Source organism: Tursiops truncatus, chromosome 8, assembly GCF_011762595.2.
Source record: "Tursiops truncatus isolate mTurTru1 chromosome 8, mTurTru1.mat.Y, whole genome shotgun sequence".
Taxonomy (NCBI): domain Eukaryota; kingdom Metazoa; phylum Chordata; class Mammalia; order Artiodactyla; family Delphinidae; genus Tursiops; species Tursiops truncatus.
In genome coordinates, this window is record NC_047041.1 from 94,994,666 (window position 1) to 95,016,534 (window position 21,869).

Consider the following 21,869-nt stretch of genomic DNA (forward strand, 5'->3'; position numbering starts at 1 on the left):
TTCTAGTTAACAGAACGAAAACAAAAAGAAAAGGTTTTACCTTAAGGCTTTCCTCAGTGTCTCTATACAGGCCACTATGATCTTGGGGTTCTTATTGTCCAGGCCTTTCAGGAGCTCTTCTTGCACAGCCTCTCCTTTCTCAATCTCTATGTACATTAGACAAATCTCAATGCCTAGCTCCTTGGCTTTGGCCTTGGGTTGGTTGAACACTTTACTCACAACACCTGATACAACTTCCCCTGTGGTTCTGTAATATAGATTATAAACAACAACAACCATACACATAAAAACACACTTTAGTAGAAAGAGCCGGAAAAGGTCATGGAAAGTGGGGGAAACAAATACTTTTTTAAAAATGCTGAGAAATAAAGTAAATGAGACTCTAAAAACTTTATGTTCAAGTAAAACAGAAACAAACTCACACACTTAGAGAATGAACTTAGGGTTACTGCAGGGAAGGGATAGCCAGGGAGGTTGGGGTCGACATGTACACACTGCTGTATTTAAATAACCAACAAGGACCTACTGTATAGCACAGGGAACTCTGCTCAATGTTATATGGCAGCCTGGATGGGAGGTGAGTTTGGGGGAGAATGGATATATGTATATCAATGGCTGAGTCCCTCCGCTGTTCACCTGAAACTACCACAACATTGTTAATCGGCTATATTCCAGTATAAAATAAAAAGTTAAAAAAAATTATGTTCAAGAACATGAAAAAAAAAACTTATGCAAACCATAAGAGGTTAAGACATGTCACAACAGACAATGACACAGAACCATAGTTTCTATTTACACATATAGGAAATTTAAACAAGAAAGCAAAAATCCCTTGAAATCTCACTACCCAGAGAAAACTACTTTCAACTTTATGGTATCCATCCTTCTAGACTTTTCTATATGCAGAGATAGATAGACAGATACAGATACATTTTATAAAAATAAGATTACAGAGTTCTTACTTTTTTGGAAAATTTTTGAAAGTCATTTTAAACACTTTTTAGGACAAGAGAATTTCTTCACAGAGGGAATGGATATGTACCTTTAATAACAAAAGGCTGTTCCTGACTCCTTGGCAAGACTTTACAGTAGCTTTATTGCTTTGAGTTTCTTCTAAATTAAATAAAACCTGTACTACTGGAAAGGAGAGAAACTGAGTGGGTTGGAATTACATGCAGCATTTGTCAAAAAAGTTTCTAGTATCAGAAGAAAAATGAAATTAAAAAAGCAATGGTCTCACTGATGGCAAGGGGAACTCATTGATGCTGGTTAACAAAACTGTCAAATTAATGACTGTCCTTCTTGGTATAATTTTTGAGGTGAGTCAAGTACAGTCTGCCCTCCATATTGGTGGGTTCCTTATCCATGGGTTCCTCATCTGCAGATTCAACCAAACTTGTATCAAAAATATTTGGGAAGGGCTTCCCTGGTGGCACAGTGGTTGAGAGTCTGCCTGCCAATGCAGGGGACACGGGTTCGTGCCCCAGTCCGGGAAGATCCCACATGCCGCGGAGCAGCTGGGCCCGTGAGCCATGGCTGCTAAGCCTGCGCGTCTGGAGCCCATGCTCTGCAATGGGAGAGGCCACAACAGTGAGAAGCCCGCATAACGCAAAAAAAAAAAAAATATTTGGGAAAAAAAATTCCAGAAAGTTCCAAAAAGCAAAACTTGAATTTGCCATGCAGCCAACAACTATTTACACATTATTTATATTGTAGTTACAATTATTTACACAACATTTACATTGTGTTAGGTATTGAGAGTAACCTAGAAATGAGTTACAGTATACAGGAGAGTATATGTAGGTTATATGCAAATACTAGGCCATTTTACGTGAGGGACTTGAGCTTCTGTAGATTTTGCTATCCTAGGGTGTAGGGGTGGGGACTTTTGTCCTGGAACCAATTCCCATGCAGATACCTAGGGATGTGTATATATATTTCTTGTGCAATTAGGTCAAGGGTCCCCATTGTTTTTTTGTTTTTTGTATGGAGGGCTCCTTTCAATGACATAAAGACTAGTATTAGAAAAGTCAGGTTTATCAGGTATGGGAGACTGGGGTGACTGGAAACCTCTATCATCCAATAAGCTGGGAGTTATAGAGGTTATTTAGTTCGCATTACCTCTCCTAAGAGATAAAAATGCCTAATGACCATAGGGAGAAAGATGTGATTCTAAGATCACCTAGCCTGGAACCATTGTAGAAAAAGATTTAAGTAATGCCCAAATGTTTTCAGTGAAATTTTGACGTCTTTGCTAACCACCTCAGTTTCTTCTAAAAGTTACAAAAGATTTTCCCCCTTGGAGTAATTCTCATACAAAAGCCTCAAAAGGAAAAGCACTTGCTCATCAAACTTTAAGGTAAAAACTCAAGATCTGATTTCCAATTTGCTCCTCTCTAAAGATCTCTTGTACCATTTAGACTTCTGAGAGCAGATAAAGACTGAAATGAAAAACAAGTGTCAAGGAGCTATGAAAGTTAAGAAATGAATATCCTCTAAAAGTGCTAATAACTAAGCACAGTGATCCATAAATATACATAAATTAATCCATGTAGCACGAGACAGGGGTTTTTACCAGAATAGTTGGAAAGAAACTACTTACTTTCCTGCTACATGGGCATTTTCAACATAAACAAGTGCAGCTTCTAATCCTTTCAACTGAACCACTGCATTGGAATCAGTCACAAATTTTTTGATCAATCCTAAAAATTTGGACCATTCTGGGCTCTTTTCATCCTTTATTTTCTGGAAGATCTTCAGGGCCTCTTCATACCCACTTAACCTTGCTTTCCACAGCTAAAAGAAAAGTATTTTGAAACAAAACAAAATTTAATGACATTATTATCTACCATTGGGGTTGGGGGGTGGAATGACTACCTTATACTAGGTAATTTGAACAAAGGACCCCAGACTAGAAACAAAAATGGAGTTTAAGAAATCCAGATAGCTTTTTTATTTTTAAAGATTAGCTAACAAACTTTTTCTTATAAGTGTTTAATATTTATGATATTCTGTCAAGGCCTTCTAGAATTCATAAACAGGCCACTATAAACGTACCCCACTTTGTATCCAAGTATTAGTCATTACTTCTTTGTAACATGACATTAAAGATGTAACAATTCAAACATGAGAAATTTTCCTGCTGAAACTGCCCAATCTCCAAAGTAGGCTGTTTCTCCAGTTGTATTGTGTAATCATCAGGCAGCTTTATACTACACGATACAGTATAACTGCTGACAAAACAAGCCAATGACACTGAAATTTGAGTTCCAGAAAAGTCTTACCTTGTGTTCACATTTCTGATCAACTGGCAGTTTCACCCACTCACTGTCATCTCCCATTGTGCTTCCAGTTTCTTCTTAGAATTAAGAGTAATTCCTGGTCAGACAAAAATCGGTATCTGTTAACTCTAGCAACCAAGCTGTCTCTTAAAGACAAAAAGATTTTTCTGAGACTATTATTTTAGCATGTGTAAACCAACAAAAGTAAAAAATCTCATTCTTTGGTCAAATGCCCATTTAATTCCATTAATAGAACATTTAAAAAGTAAACGAAAAAAGTTAATAAAAATTCTAAATGAGGGATTCCTTGGTGGCGCAGTGGTTAAGAATCCGCCTGCCAATGCAGGGGACACAGGTTCAAGCCCTGGTCCGGGAAGATCCCACATGCTGTGGAGCAACTAAGCCCGTGCGCCACAACTACTGAGCCTGCGCTCTAGAGCCCATAAGCCACAAATACTGAAGCCCGTGTGCCTAGAGCCTGTGCTCCGCAACAAGAGAAGCCACCGCAATGAGAAGCCCGCACACCGCAACAAAGACCCAACGTAGCCAAAAATAAATAAATTTATTTTTTAAAAAAATGTAATCTATGTTAGCTGTAGAAAATCTGGAAAGTATAGAAAATATATAAGGAAGGAAAGCATTAAAATACAATTTCACTATCAATTAGTAACCAAAATGAACACTGCAGTGTATCCACTTGAACCCTTCCAGATTTTTTTCAATGCACATGCAGTGTATAAATTATATGAAAAAGGGCTAATCCTCTTGTAATTTTTTTCTTACATCGTCACAAACATTTCCTCATATTTGAGAACATGATGTTTAAAGGCTGCACTACACTCCATTTTATGAATGTACCATAATTACCAAGCCTAACACTGGACATTTAAATTGTTTCAAGTTTTCCAATATTATAAATAACATAAAAGGGATCTTGCTTAATCTTTCCATCCCCAGTCCTGGTGTGACATAAAATATGTCTTCAATAAATATTTGTCTAATGAATATATGCCTTGATAGTATCTGCTATGAGTCAGGCACTGTGCAAACTACTTTTTAAACATATTGATTCATTATACTAACAACAACTACACGAAAGAAAGACATTCTCCCCACTTTACACACTAGGCTCACAAAGATTCAGTAACTTGCCCAAAACAACAAAGCTAACAGGCCGTGAGATCACACTAAGATTCCAAGTCTATGCCTCTTCTTTACAACTTGTTGCCTCCCATTAAAATGTAGGAAATATCCCAGGGAAAGTTACTAGAGACTGAATTGTAAAAGTTTATTAGAGTAAAAGGAACTTTCATTAAGACTTCTCTTCAAAATCCCCAAGAGTCTGTGAAACAACAGCAGTGTGTTTTAGAGCAGGAGTCAAACCTTAATAGCAAATCTACAGGAACTCTAATACAGCAATAGTGAGAGATAAAATAGTACAACAGTTTGGAAAACAGTATGGCATTATTTAAGTTGAAAATGCACATACTCCACTATCCAGCAACTCCATTCCTAAGTATATACCCTAGAAATTGATGCCAACTGCACCAGAAGACCTGTATGAGAGTATTCATAGCAATGTTGTTCATAGAAAAGTCAAAAGTTGGAAACACTTTTTACAAGTTCATCAAAAAGAGAATGAATAAATAGTGGTATATTCACTGTGTAATATTATACAGCAACTAAAAGAACTGAAAGCATTGAAAGCAAGTACTCCAACAAGTACATGTACATGCATATTGATAGCAGCACTATTCACAATGGCCAAAAATCAGCCCAAATGTCTATCCATGGATGAATAAACAAACTGTGAAACATACATACGATGGACTATTACTCAGCTATAAATGGGAATGAAGTACTTACTGATACATGCTACAGCATGGATGAATTTCACAAACATGATGCTAAGTGAAGGAAGCCAAACACAAAAGGTTCTATATTATATGATTCCATTCATAGGAAATATCCAGAACAGATCAATCCATAGAGACAGATGGAGACTGGTGGTTGCCAGGGGTTGAGGAGAGAGGGGGAGAGAGTGGGAGTGGGGAGAAATTGCTTAATGGGTAAGGAGTCTTACTGTGATGTGATGGAAATGTTACTGTTTTGGAACTAGACAGAGATGGTGGTTGCACAACATTGTGAATGTACACAATGCCACTGAATTGTTCACTTTAAAATGGTTAATTTTATGTTATATGAATTTCACCTCAATAAAAAAATATTTGTTTTTCAGTTCCTAGGTGACTGTAATATGCAACCTGGGTTAAAAACCTCTAATGTTACTTTCTTGGCACAAGTTTGAGCTGCAAAAGCAATCTTTCCTATCTGAGTTTCAAAGAGAAACAGTCAATGTAAGTTTTAAAAACATTTTCCAGCCAAGAGAATGTGAACAATAATATTCGATTGTTGGTATTCTGTGAATTCTCTGCAATACTTTTTTTTCTTGTTGGTTGCTTATCGAAACATGAAGAAAAAGGTTACCTAACCTAAACTGCCTCATATAAAATATTGATGTCAGCCTTTCTCAACTTCTGAGGTGGCCCACACTCTGTCTGTGGGGTGTGTTTCTCTCTAAATAAATCCACTTCTTACCTATCACTTTGTCTCTCACTGAATTCTTTCTGTAATGGGACATCAAGAATCTGAGCTTCATTAAGTCCTGAAACCAGGTATACAGCAAAGTGAGAGACTGGTTCAAGATGGTGGAGAAGGACGTGCTCTCACTCCCTCTTGCGAGAGCACCGGCATCACAACTAACTGCTGAACAATCATCGACAGGAAGACACTGGAACTCACCAAAAAGATACCCCACATCCAAAGACAAAGGAGACGCCGCAATGAGACGGTAGGAGGGGCGCAATCACAATAAAATCAAATCCCACAACTGCTGGGTGGGTGACTCACAAACTGCAGAACACTTATACCACAGAAGTCCACCCACTGGAGTGAAGGTTCTGAGCCCCAGGTCAGGCTTCCCAAACTGGGGGTCCGGCAATGGAAGGAGGAATTCCTAGAGAATCAGACTTTGAAGGCTAGCGGGATTTGACTGCAGGACTTCAACAGGACTGGGGGAAACAGAGACTCCACTCTTGGAGGGCACACACAAAGTAGTGTGTGCATCAGGACCCAGGGGAAGGAGCAGTGACCCCACTGAAGATTGAACCAGACGTACCTGCTAGTGTTAGAGGGTCTCCTGCAGAGGCTGGGGGTGGCTGTGGCTCACCGTGGGGACAAGGACACTGGCAGCAGAAGTTCTGGGAGGTACTCTTTGGCGTGAGCCCTCCCAGAGTCTGCCATTAGCCCCACCAAAGAGCTGGGTAGGCTCCAGAGCTGGGTCACCTCAGTCCAAACAACCAACAGGGAGGGAACCCAGCCCCATGCATCAGCAGACAAGCGGATTAAAGTTTTATTGAACTCTGCCCACCAGAGCAACACCCAGCTCAATCCACCACCAGTCCCTCCCATCAGGAAGCTTGCACAAGCCTCTTAGATAGCCTCATCCACCAGAGGGCAGACAGCAGAAGCAAGAAGAACTACACTTCTGCAGCCTGTGGAAGGAAAACCACATTCACAGCAGACAGACAAAATAAAAAGAGGACTTTGTACCAGATGAAGGAACAAGATAAAACCCCAGAAAAACAACTAAATGAAGTGGAGATAAGCAACCTTTCAGAAAAAGAATTCAGAATAATGATAGTGAAGATGATCCAGGACCTCAGAAAAAGAATGGAGGCAAAGATCGAGAAGATGCAAGAAATGTTTAACAAAGACCTAATTAAAGAACAAACAAACAGAGATGAACAATACAATAACTGAAATGAAAACTACACTAGAAGGAATCAATAGCAGAATAACTGAGGCAGAAGAACGGATAAGTGACCTGGAAGACAGAATGGTGGAATTCACTGCCGTGGAAAAGAATAAAGAAAAAAGAATGAAAAGAAATGAAGACAGCCTAGGAGACCTCTGTGACAACATTAAACGCAACAACATTCACATTATAGGGGTTCCAAAAGGAGAAGAGAGAGAGAAAGGACCAGAGAAAATATTTGAAGAGATTATAGTCGAAAACTTCCCTAACATGGGAAAGGAAATAGCCACCCAAGTCCAGGAAGCGCAGAGAGTCCCAGGCAGGATAAACCCAAGGAGAAACAAGCCAAGACCCACAGTAATCAAATTGACAAAAATTAAAGACAAAGAAAAATTATTGAAAGCAACAAGGGAAAAACGACAAATAACATACAAGGGAGCTCCCATAAGGTTAACAGCTGATTTCTCAGTAGAAACTCTACAAGCCAGAAGGCAGTGGCACGATATATTTTAAATGATGAAAGGGAAGAACCTACAACCAACATTACTCTAACTGGCCAGGATCTCATTCAGATTCGATGGAGAAATCAAAAGCTTTACAGACAAGCGAAAGCTAAGAGAATTCAGCATCACCAAACCAGCTCTACAACAAATGCTAAAGGAACTTCTCTACGTGGGAAACACAAGAGAAGAAAAGGACCTACAAAACCAAACCCATAACAATTAAGAAAATGGTAACAGGAACATACATATCAATAATTACCTTAATCGTGAATGGATTAAATGCTCCAACCAAAAGACACAGGCTTGCTGAATAGATACAAAAACAAGATCCATATATATGCTGTCTACAAGAGACTCACTTCAGACCTAGGGACACAAACAGACTGAAAGTGAGGGGATGGAAAAAGATATTCCATGCAAATGGAAATCAAAAGAAACCTGGAGTAGCAATACTCATATAAGATAAAAGACTTTAAAATAAAGAATGTCACAAGAGACAAGGAAGGACACTACATAATGATCAAGGGATCAATCCAAGAAAAAGATATAACAATTATAAATATATATGCACCCAACATAGGAGCACCTCAATACATAAAGCAACTGCTAACAGCTCTAAAAGAGGAAATTGACAGTAACAATCATAGTGGGGGACTTAAACACCTCACTTAGTTACACCAGTGGACAGATCATCCAGACAGAATATTAATAAGGAAACACAAGCTTTAAATGACACAATAGACCAGATAGATTTAATTGATATTTATACAACATTCCATCCAAAAACAGCAGATTACACTTTCTTCTCAAGTGCACACAGAACATTCTCCACGATAGATCACATCTTGGGTCACAAATCAAGCCTTAGTAAATTTAAGAAAACTGAAATCATATCAAGCATCTTTTCTGACCACAACGCTATGAGATTAGAAATCAATTACAGGGAAAAAAATGTAAAAAACCCAAACACATGGAGGCTAAACAATATGTTACTAAATAACCAAGAGATCACTGAAGAAATCAAAGAGGAAATCAAAAAATACCTAGAGACAAATGACAATGAAAACACGAGATCCAAAACCTATGGGATGCAGCAAAAGCAGTTCTAAGAGGGAAGTTTATAGCAATACAAGCCTACCTCAAGAAACAAGAAAAATCTCAAATAAACAATCTAAGCTTACACCTAAATGAACTAGAGAAAGAACAACAAACAAAACCCAAAGTTAGTAGAAGGAAGGAAATCATAAAGAGCAGAAATTAATGAAATAAAACAAAGAAAATAGCAAAGATCAATAAAATTAAAAGCTGGTTCTTTGAAAACATAAACAAAATTGATAAACCTTTAGCCAGGCTCATCAAGAAAAAGAGGGAGAGGACTAAAATCAATAAAATTAGAAATGAAAAAGAAGTTACAACAGACACCACAGAAATACAAAGCATCCTAAGAGACTACTACAAGCAACTCTATGCCAATAAAATGGACAACCTGGAAGAAATGGACAAATTCTTTTTTTTTTTCTGATGTGTATTTTTTTTACATCTTTATTGGAGTATAACTGCTTTACAATGGTGTGTTAGTTTCTGCTTCATAACAAAGTGGATCAGTTATACATATACATATGTTCCCATATCTCTTCCCTCTTGTGTCTCCCTCCCTCCCACCCTCCCTATCCCACTCCTCCAGACGGTCACAAAGCACAGAGTTGATCTCCCTGTGCTATGCGGCTGCTTCCCACTAGCTATCTACCTTACGTTTGGTAGTGTATATATGTCCATGCCTCTCTCTCGCTTTGTCACAGCTTACCCTTCCCACTCCCCATATCCTCAAGTCCATTCTCTAGTAGGTCTGTGTCTTTATTCCTGTCTTACCCCTAGGTTCTTCATGACATTTTTTTCTCTTAAATTCCATATATATGTGTTAGCATACGGTATTTGTCTTTCTCTTTCTGACTTACTTCACTCTGTATGACAGGCTCTAGGTCTATCCACCTCATTACAAATAGCTCAATTTTGTTTCTTTTTACGGCTGAGTAATATTCCATTGTATATATGTGCCACATCTTCTTTATCCATTCATCCAATGATGGACACTTAGGTTGTTTCTATCTCCTAAATAGAGATAAATAGAGCTGCAATGAACATTTTGGTACATGACTCTTTTTGTGGACAAATTCTTAGAAAGGTATAACCTTCCTGAACCAGGAAGAAATAGAAAATATGAACAGACCAATCACAAGTAACGAAATTGAAACTGTGATTAAAAATCTTCAAAAAAAATTAAAATATTGATGTCACTGTGCTATATTTTCTGAAATGGCTTCTACTACTTCATAGCTTCAGTTTTTAAAAAAAATTAGTGTTTAAGATTTTGCTGCTTTCCATTCAAAGGAAAGGCTTGCTTCATACCAAAACTTTCCCAGGGCTTCCCTGGTGGCGCAGTGGTTAAGAATCTGCCTGTCAATGCAAGGAACATGGGTTCGAGCCCTGGCCTGGGAAGCTCTCACATGTTGCAGAGCAACTAAGCCCATGCGCCACCACTACTGAGCCTGCTCTAGAGCTAGCAAGCCACAACTACTGAAGCCTGCGCGACTAGAGCCTGTGCTCCGCAACAAGAGAAGCCACAACAATGAGAAGCCTGTGCACTGCAACGAAGAGTAGCCCCCGCTCATTGCAAGTAGAGAAAGCCTGCGTACAGCAACAAAGACCCAACACAGTCAAAAATTTTAAAATAAATAAATAAATTTATTAAAAAAACACAAAACTTTCCCAGCCACTGAAATAATGGATAGTGTTTTGTGTATACGTGTGACACTGAGGACTACTGCTCTGTATCTATCGTTTTCCAGGATCAATATACTGAGAAAAAAAGCACTTCACTAATTTTTCCCCATAATTATTTTAATTTTAAAATAATTTTACAATTTAATTTTTTACATATATAAGAAAATATATACAATATATGTGTTAGGAAGCATTACAATAAAATTGATATATTGACCTACCACCCAAACTGAAAATTAGGACACTATTAATATTATTACTGCACCTGTGCATTTCTTTCCTACCCCATCCTTCTTACCACAGAAGCACTTTCCTAAAGTTCACCTGGTTCTATGCTGTAGTCAGTCACATATTCCTAAATAAAATTAACTGTGCTTGTTTGTGAGCCTTAGAAAAATGTTATAGTCTTCCATAAGTTGCTTTTTTCATTCAATGTTTCATTTGTAAAATTCATCCATGTGGTATACTGTAGTTTAAATCTACTAAAAGTGTGGTCCAAAGACTTGTGCTGTTTCACAAACTTATTCACAGATAAGTACAGAAATAAAGGTAAGTGTTTAGAAACTGCCATAACATCTGTTCTATCTTCTTTTATTATAGTGATTTGAGGAACTGAAAAAAGTTCAGCAAGGCTAAAGTATAAAATGCAACAAGAAAAGTGAAAGGGTATAAAGAGTAAGGCTAGAAAGTAGTCCAAATCAGACCCTGGAAGGTCTTGTAAGCAATGTTAAGGAATTTAGACTTTATCCCAAAGGTAGAAGGAGACTTTGAAGGACTGTAGACAGGAAAATTTCATATGCTACCAAACTTGCATTTTTCAAAGACTATATAATGTAAATATAAAAGCAATGTAAAGAATGTCTTGGAAGGCAGTTAACAATGGAGGGAAATCAGTTAGAAGGCTGTAATCTAAATGAAGGATGATGATGGCCTGGAACTTAGAGTAGTAGCAATGTAGGTGGAGAAAACGGGATGGATTTTAGAGCTACAAGGAATGTCAAGGACTGTCTTTATTGAGTGACTGTAGAAGGAGTATAAGACACAGATGAAAATGAAGTTTTGGGCAAGCTGAGTTTGACATGTACACTAGACGAGGGTAGATGCGGGAAGCAGCTGGAGATTCAAGCCTGGTATTCAAGAGAGAGATAAAAATTTAGGAGTTATCAGTAGATAAATGTAATTAAAACCAAGGGGGTGGATGATAGTACTGAGGGAGAGTACATAGTGAGAAGAGCCCCAGGTTAGAGTTTAGATGAAACCAGCATCTACAGGACAGGTAGATGAGCCCCTTAGACCACCATGTACAGTGTCTGACACATATAAAATGATCAATTAATGTATGCTGGGGAAAGAAAAAAAACCCACAATAACTCAAGATGCAGTAACAGTCTTATCAAATTTGAGTTTTTGCTACTTGAGGGAAACTTTATTACTTTCTATGTCTGGCTGCAAATCTACACTTAAAAAAAATTAAAAGAATTCTGTATCTTCAAAACCACCACTAACTTGACGTTGAGGCCTTGGGTAAGTTACTTAGCCAAATATATATTGCCTCAGCATGCTTGTGTGTAAAGTGGGAATAATAATACATACCTCAGAGAATTGTTGTGTGGATTAAATGAGTCAGTACATGTAAAGCTCTTAGACTAGGTACTTGGCATCTAGCAAGGGCTCAAAAAATGTTAGCAACTTACTATCATTATTTGGCATCCCAAATTTGAATTTATTTCATTTCTAAATTACAGTTGACTTTATTTTGGAATTTTATAGGATTAAAAGAGCAAGTCTATAGGCACCTCAGAATATTGTTTAATGCATAAAATATATGATCATATTAAATCAGTTATGTTGAAATAGTTATATATGTTGAATATAATATAGTTATGTTGAAATATAGTTATCAAAATATTTTGAAATGTGAATATATGGGCTTCTCCATTAATATATTAAATAAAATCCAGCAGCAGATTTAATAACTACTGTAACTCTTGTTATGAATAAAAATATATATATATATGTATATATTTTTTTTTTACCTTACGCGGGCCTCTCACTGTTGTGGCCTTTCCCGTTGCGGACCACAGGCTCCGGACGCGCAGGCTCAGCGGCCATGGCTCACGGGCCCAGGCGCTCCACGGCATGTGGGATCTTCCCAGACTGGGGCACGAACCCGTGTCCCCTGCATCGGCAGGCGGACTCTCAACCACTGCGCCACCAGGGAAGCCCTAAAAATATTTTTATATACTACATAACATGATTATGAAAATGATTTCTATTGGTGACAAAGGCATAGGTTCTTATAATATTATTGTAGTTTATTGCCTACATTATTAACTGAAGAAAATGTCAAAATTTCAGTTAGGACTTCCCTGGTGGCACAGTGGTTAAGAATCCACCTGCCAATGCAGGGGACACGGGGTTCGATCCCTGGTCCAGGAAGATCCCACATGCCGTGGAGCAAATAAGCCCGTGTGCCACAATTACTGAGCCCAGGTGCCACGACTACTGAAGCTCGCGCACCTAGAGCCCATGCTCCACAACAAGCAAGCCACTGCAATGAGAAGCCCGCACGCTGCGATGAAGAGTAGCCCCCGCTCTCTGCAACCAGAAAGCCCGCACGCAGCAACAAAGACCCAACGCAGACCAAAAAAAAAAAAAAGAAAGAAAGAAAAAGAAATTTCAGTTATAAGATTAGTGCAAATAAAGATGTAATTATTTTTCCATACAAATTTACAGAGTCTCTGAATTCTAACCCAGCTTAAAATCTCTTGATCTACAACCTTTCAAATTCTATGATCAAAAACTTTAGGGCATTCCCTGAGGACATGTAACTCTGCCATCAGTTTTGATGTGGAAACACTATGATATATAAATGTTGTTGGACAACAGTAGTTTTAAGAGTAAAATATGAAAGGTTTAAAAAAGCTAGCTCTGTCCTTTATTTATTGAGACTTTATTTTCTCCTTTGTATTTCCATTGTATTAGATAAATAAATGTGAATGTAGAATTGTAAAAAAAAAAAAAAAAAAAGACTTTAGGGCACTGCTTACAATCATCTCAAAGTCCCTAGTTAAAATAATGGTTAACATCCATCCTGTATTTCAGTAGCACTTTATATTTTACATGTATTTTTACAATCATTCATTTTCTATGTATTTCATAATGTAAATGCAAGCACGCTGTTATATTATCTCATTCAGGTTTAGTTTCTTTCTTTTTCATATTATTCTTAGTTATGTGACTCTTACTAAACTATAAGATTCTCTTGAGCAAAAGCCTTTTGTCTTATTAATCTCTATCTTCAAAAGGGTCAAATAAATAAATAAAGTATCATTATCCTCTTTTTACATATGGGGAAAAAGAGGTTCAGCGTCCTGCCCAATGTCACTTAAGTAGGGGAGAATGGTCTAAAAGAGATTTCTTTTTTTTAATTTATTTTTGGCTGCGTTGGGTCTTCATTGCTGCACACGGGTTTTCTCTACTTGCGGTGAGCGGGGGCTACTCTATGCTGTGGTTCATTGCGGTGGCTTCTCTTGTTGCGGAGCACAGGCTCTAGGCACGCAGGCTTCAGTAGTTGTGGCACACACACTCAGTATTTGTGGCTCGTGGGTTCTAGAGCACAGGCTCAGTAGTTGTGGTGCACAGGCTTAGTTGCTCCGCAGCATGTGGGATCTTTCCGGACCAGGGATCGAACCCGTGGCCCCTGAATTGGCAGACGGATTCTTAACCACTGTGCCACCAGGGAAATCCCTGAAAGAGATTTCTTGATACCTAGTTTGGTGAAATTCCTACAACTGACCTACATATGGCTTCTACATTATCTATAGTGAAATCTATTCACACTCTACAGTATAAATAGTAAGAATTATTTTGGTGATTACTTAACTCAATAAAAATATAAAGGGCAAATGAGAGTATATATGAAAGACAAGTTTATTTGCCTCCAAAGGACTTAGGTAATTTAGGGAAATTTAAAATACAGTTAGTTGGTAAGGGGGAATCATCCCTAATCAGCAGCTGCCGAGTAATCAAGCCTAACTACCCAGTTGGGCCTCAGAACACTGTTAACCTGTCTTTGCGTAAGAAAGAAATGACTACAGTTTTAATTATAATTTGGGGTTATCCACCTAGTCCGACCCTTCTCCCTCACAACCCTTATTCCATTGAATACTGACTCTACCAGTTGAAAAGGAAAATCTTTCATTGAGATTAATAAAAAAACTAAAGGGTGGTAGACTATAATTTCTATAGCTCATACTAGTTTTAAATTTATAACTATAATTCTAGAATATTTGCAGGGGGGACAGTAGGGGAAAGTCATTAAAGTGGCTACCTGTTTGTAAGTTAAACTTTGCCTCTATCTGCAAATTTTAACTAGCCGTTATCACAAAGGAAAGTAAAGGCCTTAGGAACATTTAGAACATATTCAGGAAGTAATGAAGAGGACCCTCAGAGTTCATAAAACGGAATACATGTAGAATAAACCAACAATTTCATGAAAAGTCACACCAGTTAAAAGGCCTGAGTGATCTCTTTAGAGAAATGTAGTGCTGTTTTCAATATACACAGCAAATTAAAACCAAACTAACATTCATAATAGCCAAAGAGTGGAAACAACCCAAACCTCTATCCACTGATAAATAGATAAAACGTGGTAAATCCACAGAATGGAGTATGATTCAGTAATAAAAATTAAGTACTATAAAGAATTCCTAAAACTCAACAACAAAAAAAGCAAACAACTTGATTAAAAAATGGGCAAAGAACTTGATTAGACATTCATCCAAAGACAGACAAATGGCCAATAAGCACATGAAAAGATGCTCAAGATTACAAACATTAGGGAAATGCAAATCAAAACTACAAGTATTACCTCACACCTATTAGGATGGCTACTATCAAAAACCCAGGAAACAACAAATGTTGGCAAGGATATGGAGAAATTGGAACCCTTGTACACTGTTGGTGACAATGTAAAATGGTACAGTTACTGTGGAAAACGGTATGGCCGTTCCTCAAAAAATTAAAACAGAATGACAATATGATCCAGCAATTCCACTTCTGGGTATATGCCCAAAATAATCGAAAGCAGGATCTTGAAGAGATATCTGTACACCCATGTTCATAGCAGCATTACTCACAACAGCTAAAATATGGAAGCAACGCAAGTGACCACTGATGGATGAATGGATAAGCAAAATGTGGTATACACATACAAAAGAATATCATTCAGCTTAAAAAGGACAGAAATTCGGACATGCTATAACCTGAGTGAACCTTGAAGACGTTATGTTAAGTGAAATTAAGCCAGCCACAAAGAGACAAACAGTGTATGATTCCACTTATATCAAGTACTTAGAGTAGTCAAAATCATAGAGATAGAAGGTAGAATGATTGTTGCCAGCAGATGGATGGAGAAGGGTAATGACGGGTTACTGTTGAATGGGTGTAAAATTTCAGTTCTACAAGATGAAAAGAATTATGGAGATGGATGGTGGTAGCTACACAACATTACAAATGCATTTAATGCCACTGAGTTGTATATTTAAAAATGCTTAAGATGGTGAATTTTACGTTATGTGTACACACACAAAAGAAGTGAAGTACTGATACATGCTGCAACATGGATGAACCTTGAAAACATTATATTAAGTGAAAGAAGTCAGTTGCAAAGGACCACTTATTATATAATTCCATTTATATAAAATGTCCAGAATAGGCAAATCTATAGAGACAGAAAGTAGATGAGAGGTTGCCTATGACTGGGGTGTTTGGGGATATTAGAAGGGTGTTAAGGAGTGCGGGGTTTCTTTTTGGGGTAATGAAAGTGTTCTAAAATTGACTGTTAGTGATGGCTGCACAAATCTATGAATATACTGAAAGTCAGTGAACTGTACACTTTAAATGGGTGAATGGTACGTAAATTATGTATCTCATTAAAACTGTTAAAAAAACAAACTAACAAAGTTTACTAACAGAAGTCCTTAGGAGATAAGAGTGATTTGTTAAAGTTGCCGATCATTTTACATGTGAATGGGCTGGGTGTAAAATAATAGGATCTAACACTAAGGAGTTACTCCATTCCAATTTTACCTAAAGCATTCATTTGATGAATTTCCCTATGGGTAAACCATGACTCAAGGAGTTCACAGGAGTAAAAGTAGATGTCTAAACAAATAACCATAATACAAAATGTATTATGTGTGGAAAGTGCCCTAAGCAAGAGACAAATAAGGGTTAAGGGAGTTCAAAGACAGGATCAACCGCCAGTGAGCAAGGGATGGTCAGTGAAAAATCTCATAGAAAGGATGACATCTGAGCTCAGTGATAAATGATAGGTAGATTTAAAAAAATAAAAACAAAAACAAAACCAGGAGTGGAGAAGAGATATTTTAGGCTGAGAAAACAAGAAAGGCAAAGTCTTGGAAGTAGAAAAGTACTAAGCATGTTTAGGGAACACTAAATGGCTCCATTTATTAAGTATAAGACCAGAAAGACAGACTAGGGTCAAATCATGTATAATCTTGAATATTAAGCTAAACAGCAGAGGATGCTGATGACCTGAAGCAGGGCAATGACATGATCCTAATTACTTTAGAAAGATAAATCTATGCAGAATAAATTGGAAGGGAGAGAAAGTAGAGTCCTGATAGGAAATTACTGCAGTACTCGAGGACAAAGATAAATAGAAGCCAGACTCCTAGGAATGGAAAGGATGAGCAGAGGAGACTGAAGGGAATTACATTAAAGAAGCAGAATCAATAAGCCTTAGCAACTAAGGATGTAGGAGACCTAGTAGGAGGCTCCAGTCTACATGACTTGGAGAACAGTGGTGCTAATGACAGAAAAATCTCAGAAGAAAGTTCTGAGTTGTTTGTTTTGGGGGAGTGGAGGAGAGGTTAAGAATATGATGAGTTTGGTTTTAGACTTGAGAAATATGATCTTCAAGTGGCTGGAAATGTGGGACCAGGAATGAACAGAGGGTTCTGGATTTTATAAACATATCAACATTCTATAAACATAGATGTATGAAACCAAGTCTTCATTACATAGCAAGGTTTGATGCTTTAAGAGTAAATAAAATTGCCAACAAAGAGAAGCATTAATAAAATTAATTTGACCTATATATGATGCTTGCTATGGTTCAGTCTAGTCAATACTACAAATACTCAGAAATTTCAAATTATTCGGCACTCTCAGGAGGTTTTACCCTAGCCTAAAACAGAGGAAAAGGCAAGGGAGTCAGCTAAAATATATCTGTTCCACGGAAATATTATCATTTTATACCACGGCTGTATCTAAAATGTCTTCCAAAGAGCTCAAGTACCATAAAGTCCACACTACTGCTGAAGAAGGTTTAGATGTAATTATTTATTTTTAGACCAAAGGTTAAGAAATGTTCCCAAAGACATACATAAAGACACAACTTGGAGTAAACTCTGAACTCAGAATAAATTTCAGTTTAGTGTTCAATATTTAAGTGTGCATAATGTACTATCATTAACATATAGACCCCTGCAATCTATGCATTTTCTCATTCATCAACCAGCTAAAAGTAAGGCACAGGGAGATTAAGTCATCAGTAATGTTAGAGTTGGGCTAGAACCTTTGTCTCCTATCTCTCAGTCCACCCACCACTCTTCCCCATCACTCAAGGGTCCATGTGTAGTGTCCTTTTACTTTAAATTCCTGTACCACGACATCTTATAAAAATAGTTATACAGCTACTAAACATACTGTTTTAGCTTTCTAAAGCTAAAAGAAGAAGAAGCTATGACAGTAAAACTATTTTATGGCTAATTCTCAAGCTCTTGACCTTCAAAAGCTCTTCACTATCACAACATAAGAGATCTAGATCTGATTACCATTCCTGGACTCTCACTTCTGGCTAAGGAAATGCTACCATTCCTGGACTCTCACTTCTGGCTAAGGAAATGCTACTGCAGAAGCACAGAATGAGTCTGAGGGAAGTTTGAGGAAAAATTCTGCCCACTCAAAAAGCAAACCCTGGGCTTCCCTGGTGGCGCAGTGGTTTAGAGTCCGCCTGCCGATGCAGGGAACACGGGTTCGTGCTCCGGTCCGGGAGGATCCCGCATGCCGCGGAGAGGCTGGGCCCGTGAGCCATGGCCGCTGGGCCTGTGCATCCGAAGCCTGTGCTCCGCGGCGGGAGAGGCCACAGCAGTGACAGGCCCGCGTACCGCAAAAAAAAAAAAAAAGAAAAAAGAAAAAGCAAACCCTTTGAACGACCAATAAAGAATGATGTAAATTTGCTCAAAAAAGGAAATTAGAAAACAAGGATAAGACAAAATACACATACATGCCCAGAAATCTTTACTCAATCTATGTCTAAGAAGGCCAACTGGATTAAAGAAGCATAGCAATTATGTAACTGTCACAGAAAACTTTAAATTTTATTACTTGGCTAAGCGAGACAAAATCTCATCACTTAAGTAGCCAGTAACAAAAATGACAAGCCTTTCCCTCTAATTTAAAAAAATCTCACTACCTCCAGGTAATTCTCATTAACAACGACAAGTGTTATCCTCTTGTAGTATTCTGCATTATCAGGGGGCCAGAAATGCGAACTGCTCCTCTAGTAGGTTATCTCAACAAACTTGGGTGGGCTTACTGTACTAGTCCTGGGATGGTGGCCTCCCACCAGTTCCTTCAGAGAGGGGTAAAGAGCTGACTCTTTCACACGGTGCTATTCGTATCAGTGGGAAAGAGGGTTAACTGACTCTCCCTAATAGATGATCACCGTCAGTGTCTTCAAAAGGGGGACTCTAGTAACACAGGCCTCTGGGGAGACACAGAGCTAAACCCGGCTGTGAATTAGGTCAACTTTCAGAGTTACTGCTCAATTGTACCAAGGTAGCTGAAAATCTAATGCTTACTCATCCCAAAGCTACCCAGGTCTCCAAATGCCAGGCTAAGGACCCAAGGCCCAGGGCACTAGATCCAGCTCCACCCATCTAGCTTAGTTGGATTATACAGGGTAAAAGCAATCCTCGCCTCACTCCAAGTAGGAACCAGGCTGGGGCAAAGCTAGGTTCTGGGCACCGCTCAACCACTGCATATCCAGACCAGCACCCTAGGGCCGCTGTCACCACCCAGAAGTAGAGCAGATGCCCCAGGCTTCAGCTCACTGCAGCCGGCATTGTTTACGCTCTTTCGCCGCCTTAGCCTCTGATAGGCCAGGAAAGTCCCCTGTACAGTCCACCAGGACTTCCGGCATGGGCACGGGATGCTTGACCCTAGCCCGCAGTTTGACACTTACGCTCCCCAGGCAGGGAGAGGTCGGGGCCCTACGGTCCGAGGCAGAATCTGCAGGAATACCGGACGGGCGGGGGCGGTGGTGGCATTGGTGCCGAGGCCGCTGAGAAACGCCTCCTCGGGGGCGGGGCCCAGAGCTCACTGTCAGAGTGCCCGCCCCACCTCGCCCCCGCCCCAGCACACACTGACGGCTTAAAGGGGCCGCAGCGTGCCTTTGCTCAGAGGTCTGCAGGACCCAGGGCGCTCCTTCCAGCCCAGAGGGCTTCCAAGGCAAGAGGTGAATGGAGGCCCAGCTAGGGAAACTCCACCGCAGCTGGGTGGGGACCTCTTTTTTTGTGGCAACACAGATAATGTTCCAGAAACAAAGGAGGTGACCTGTTCTTACTATCACAATCCTAATTCCTCCTCCAGGGGCGAAAAAAGTTGCTGCAGGAAACAGTCAAAGCATCAGGGTAAACATATAGCCCCCATTATGTAAGTGGCTTCTTCCATTAACTTCAGCGGTTAGTGTTTTTCAAATGGCAACTCAAAGGCACAGAAAAGAATTCTGACAGCCTGCACTGCTTCACCTCACCCTCTCAGTGACTTCTTTCTCTTCTGTACAACATGAGGAATCCTAGACAACGATAGAAGACGGAAGTAGGGGGCAAAATAGAAAAATAACATTCTCCTTCTTGTGAGTAAAATGTGATCTTTGAAACATTGGCCAAGAATTCACTACAAGTCTATGTAGATAAAGAAATCTTGCGTGCAAATACAATTGTGATGTGCAGTCATCTAATGTAATATGAAGAGTTCTTGTGAAAAATTGTAGGAGAAACTGGATTAATATCTCAGGGAGTTAAGTAATGGTCTCTGAGGTCTCCACAGGTCATTAATGAATTTTAAATTTCTTTTCATAGGAGGAATTTTTCCTCAATCTCAGATTATACGGTTTTTATGCATTCTGTGTCTCCTTTATAACTGTCAGGAAAGAAATTTATGTGGTTATTAAGCTGGTGTTACCTTCATCTAATCTTGATGAATAAACATACCTTATTAAAACTGTAAGCCACCACCAAACCTCTATGGGAATCAATTTAGTAAAGCTAAAGACCATTTACAAGTGCCCTAACATCTTCTATCCCAAAAAGGGGTTCAAGAGGAAATTTAGATTCCAAAGAACAGGCCCAAAGACTGCTCTAATATGGAGCAGACCCAGATTACCCTTATTCTGAAAGTCTTAGAAAATTCTAGGCTAAGGTTATCATGAAGAGATACTGATTCAGATTAGAATAGTCTGATTTTGAACTGCCAAAAAAATCTCATTTTAAAGTGCATTTAACTGTGAATGATACTTTTGAATTAAGTAATTAAGACCTTCTTTCATTCTGTCTGTATCAAGCTTATCACACTGCTCTGAGAGTAACAGTTTGTAGATCAGCCTTCCCATTAGATTGTGAGCACCTCAAGGGCAAGGGTTGGAATGTAGCTCACTCATCTTTTTTCTGTGTGATACCAAATGAATACTCAATAAATAATTAACACAAAAGGTATGACCAACACTTATTTTGACACAGGAGTCCAGATAACTTCAATAAGCATACTGCAGTGAGTATATGTGCGCATGCACACACACAAATGGATAATACCCAGTGCTGTGTTTATTAGTGAATTAAGAATTTAGAGAGAAAAAAATCCATTTACTGTACAGCTCAGTACAATCAGATTTATATCTTTTGCCCCAAAGCAAAGACATTTTATATAAATATTCCTAACTAATACTTAGATATCTTACCAAATATCACAGCCCAAACACAGCCCATCTTATTTTGGTTACTGTATCCTTTTCTTTACTATACCATGAAGAGACTCAACTGGACATGTAAAACCTTCATAATTCAACAAATTACCAGATAGAAGTATTCTCCTTAACAGGGCAAAGTTGAAACTGTTTAGGAAATGATTTAGCAAATATTATATATGGAAGAAAACATGGGAAAATGATAATTCATATATTAGAAAGGTGGCATTTCTTGTGCTTTTAAAAAATCCTTCTTCATTGTAATGTTTTTCCTGCAACAAATCAAGCAGAGATAAGAAAAATATTTATTGTACACATAGCCAGAGCAAGGGGGAAAGAAGTTTTAAGCATTAACTGGAATTCCTTATTAGATCATATTCAGTGAAGGAAAGAGGCCAAGTTAGAGATTAAGAGCATGGACTCTGGGGCCA

The 21,869-nt window shown here is 38.6% G+C and overlaps 1 protein-coding gene across 5 annotated transcripts in view; it reads right to left on the minus strand.

Annotated features, from left to right (window-relative positions):
- CKAP5 (cytoskeleton associated protein 5) overlaps positions 1–21,869 on the minus strand; it is a 107,084-nt gene that overhangs the window by 68,475 nt on the left and 16,740 nt on the right. For 4 of the 5 annotated variants that reach the window (XM_019947855.3, XM_073808872.1, XM_073808874.1 and 1 more), the window contains exons 2-4: positions 3,285–3,378; positions 2,603–2,796; positions 41–247 (exon numbers count right to left, since the gene is read on the minus strand). In XM_019947855.3, coding sequence (XP_019803414.2) covers positions 41–247; positions 2,603–2,796; positions 3,285–3,341 — 458 coding nt within the window. In that variant the 5' untranslated portion in view covers positions 3,342–3,378. The remainder of the gene's footprint in view (positions 1–40; positions 248–2,602; positions 2,797–3,284; positions 3,379–21,869) is intronic. The other variant, XM_073808873.1, reaches the window with a different exon arrangement.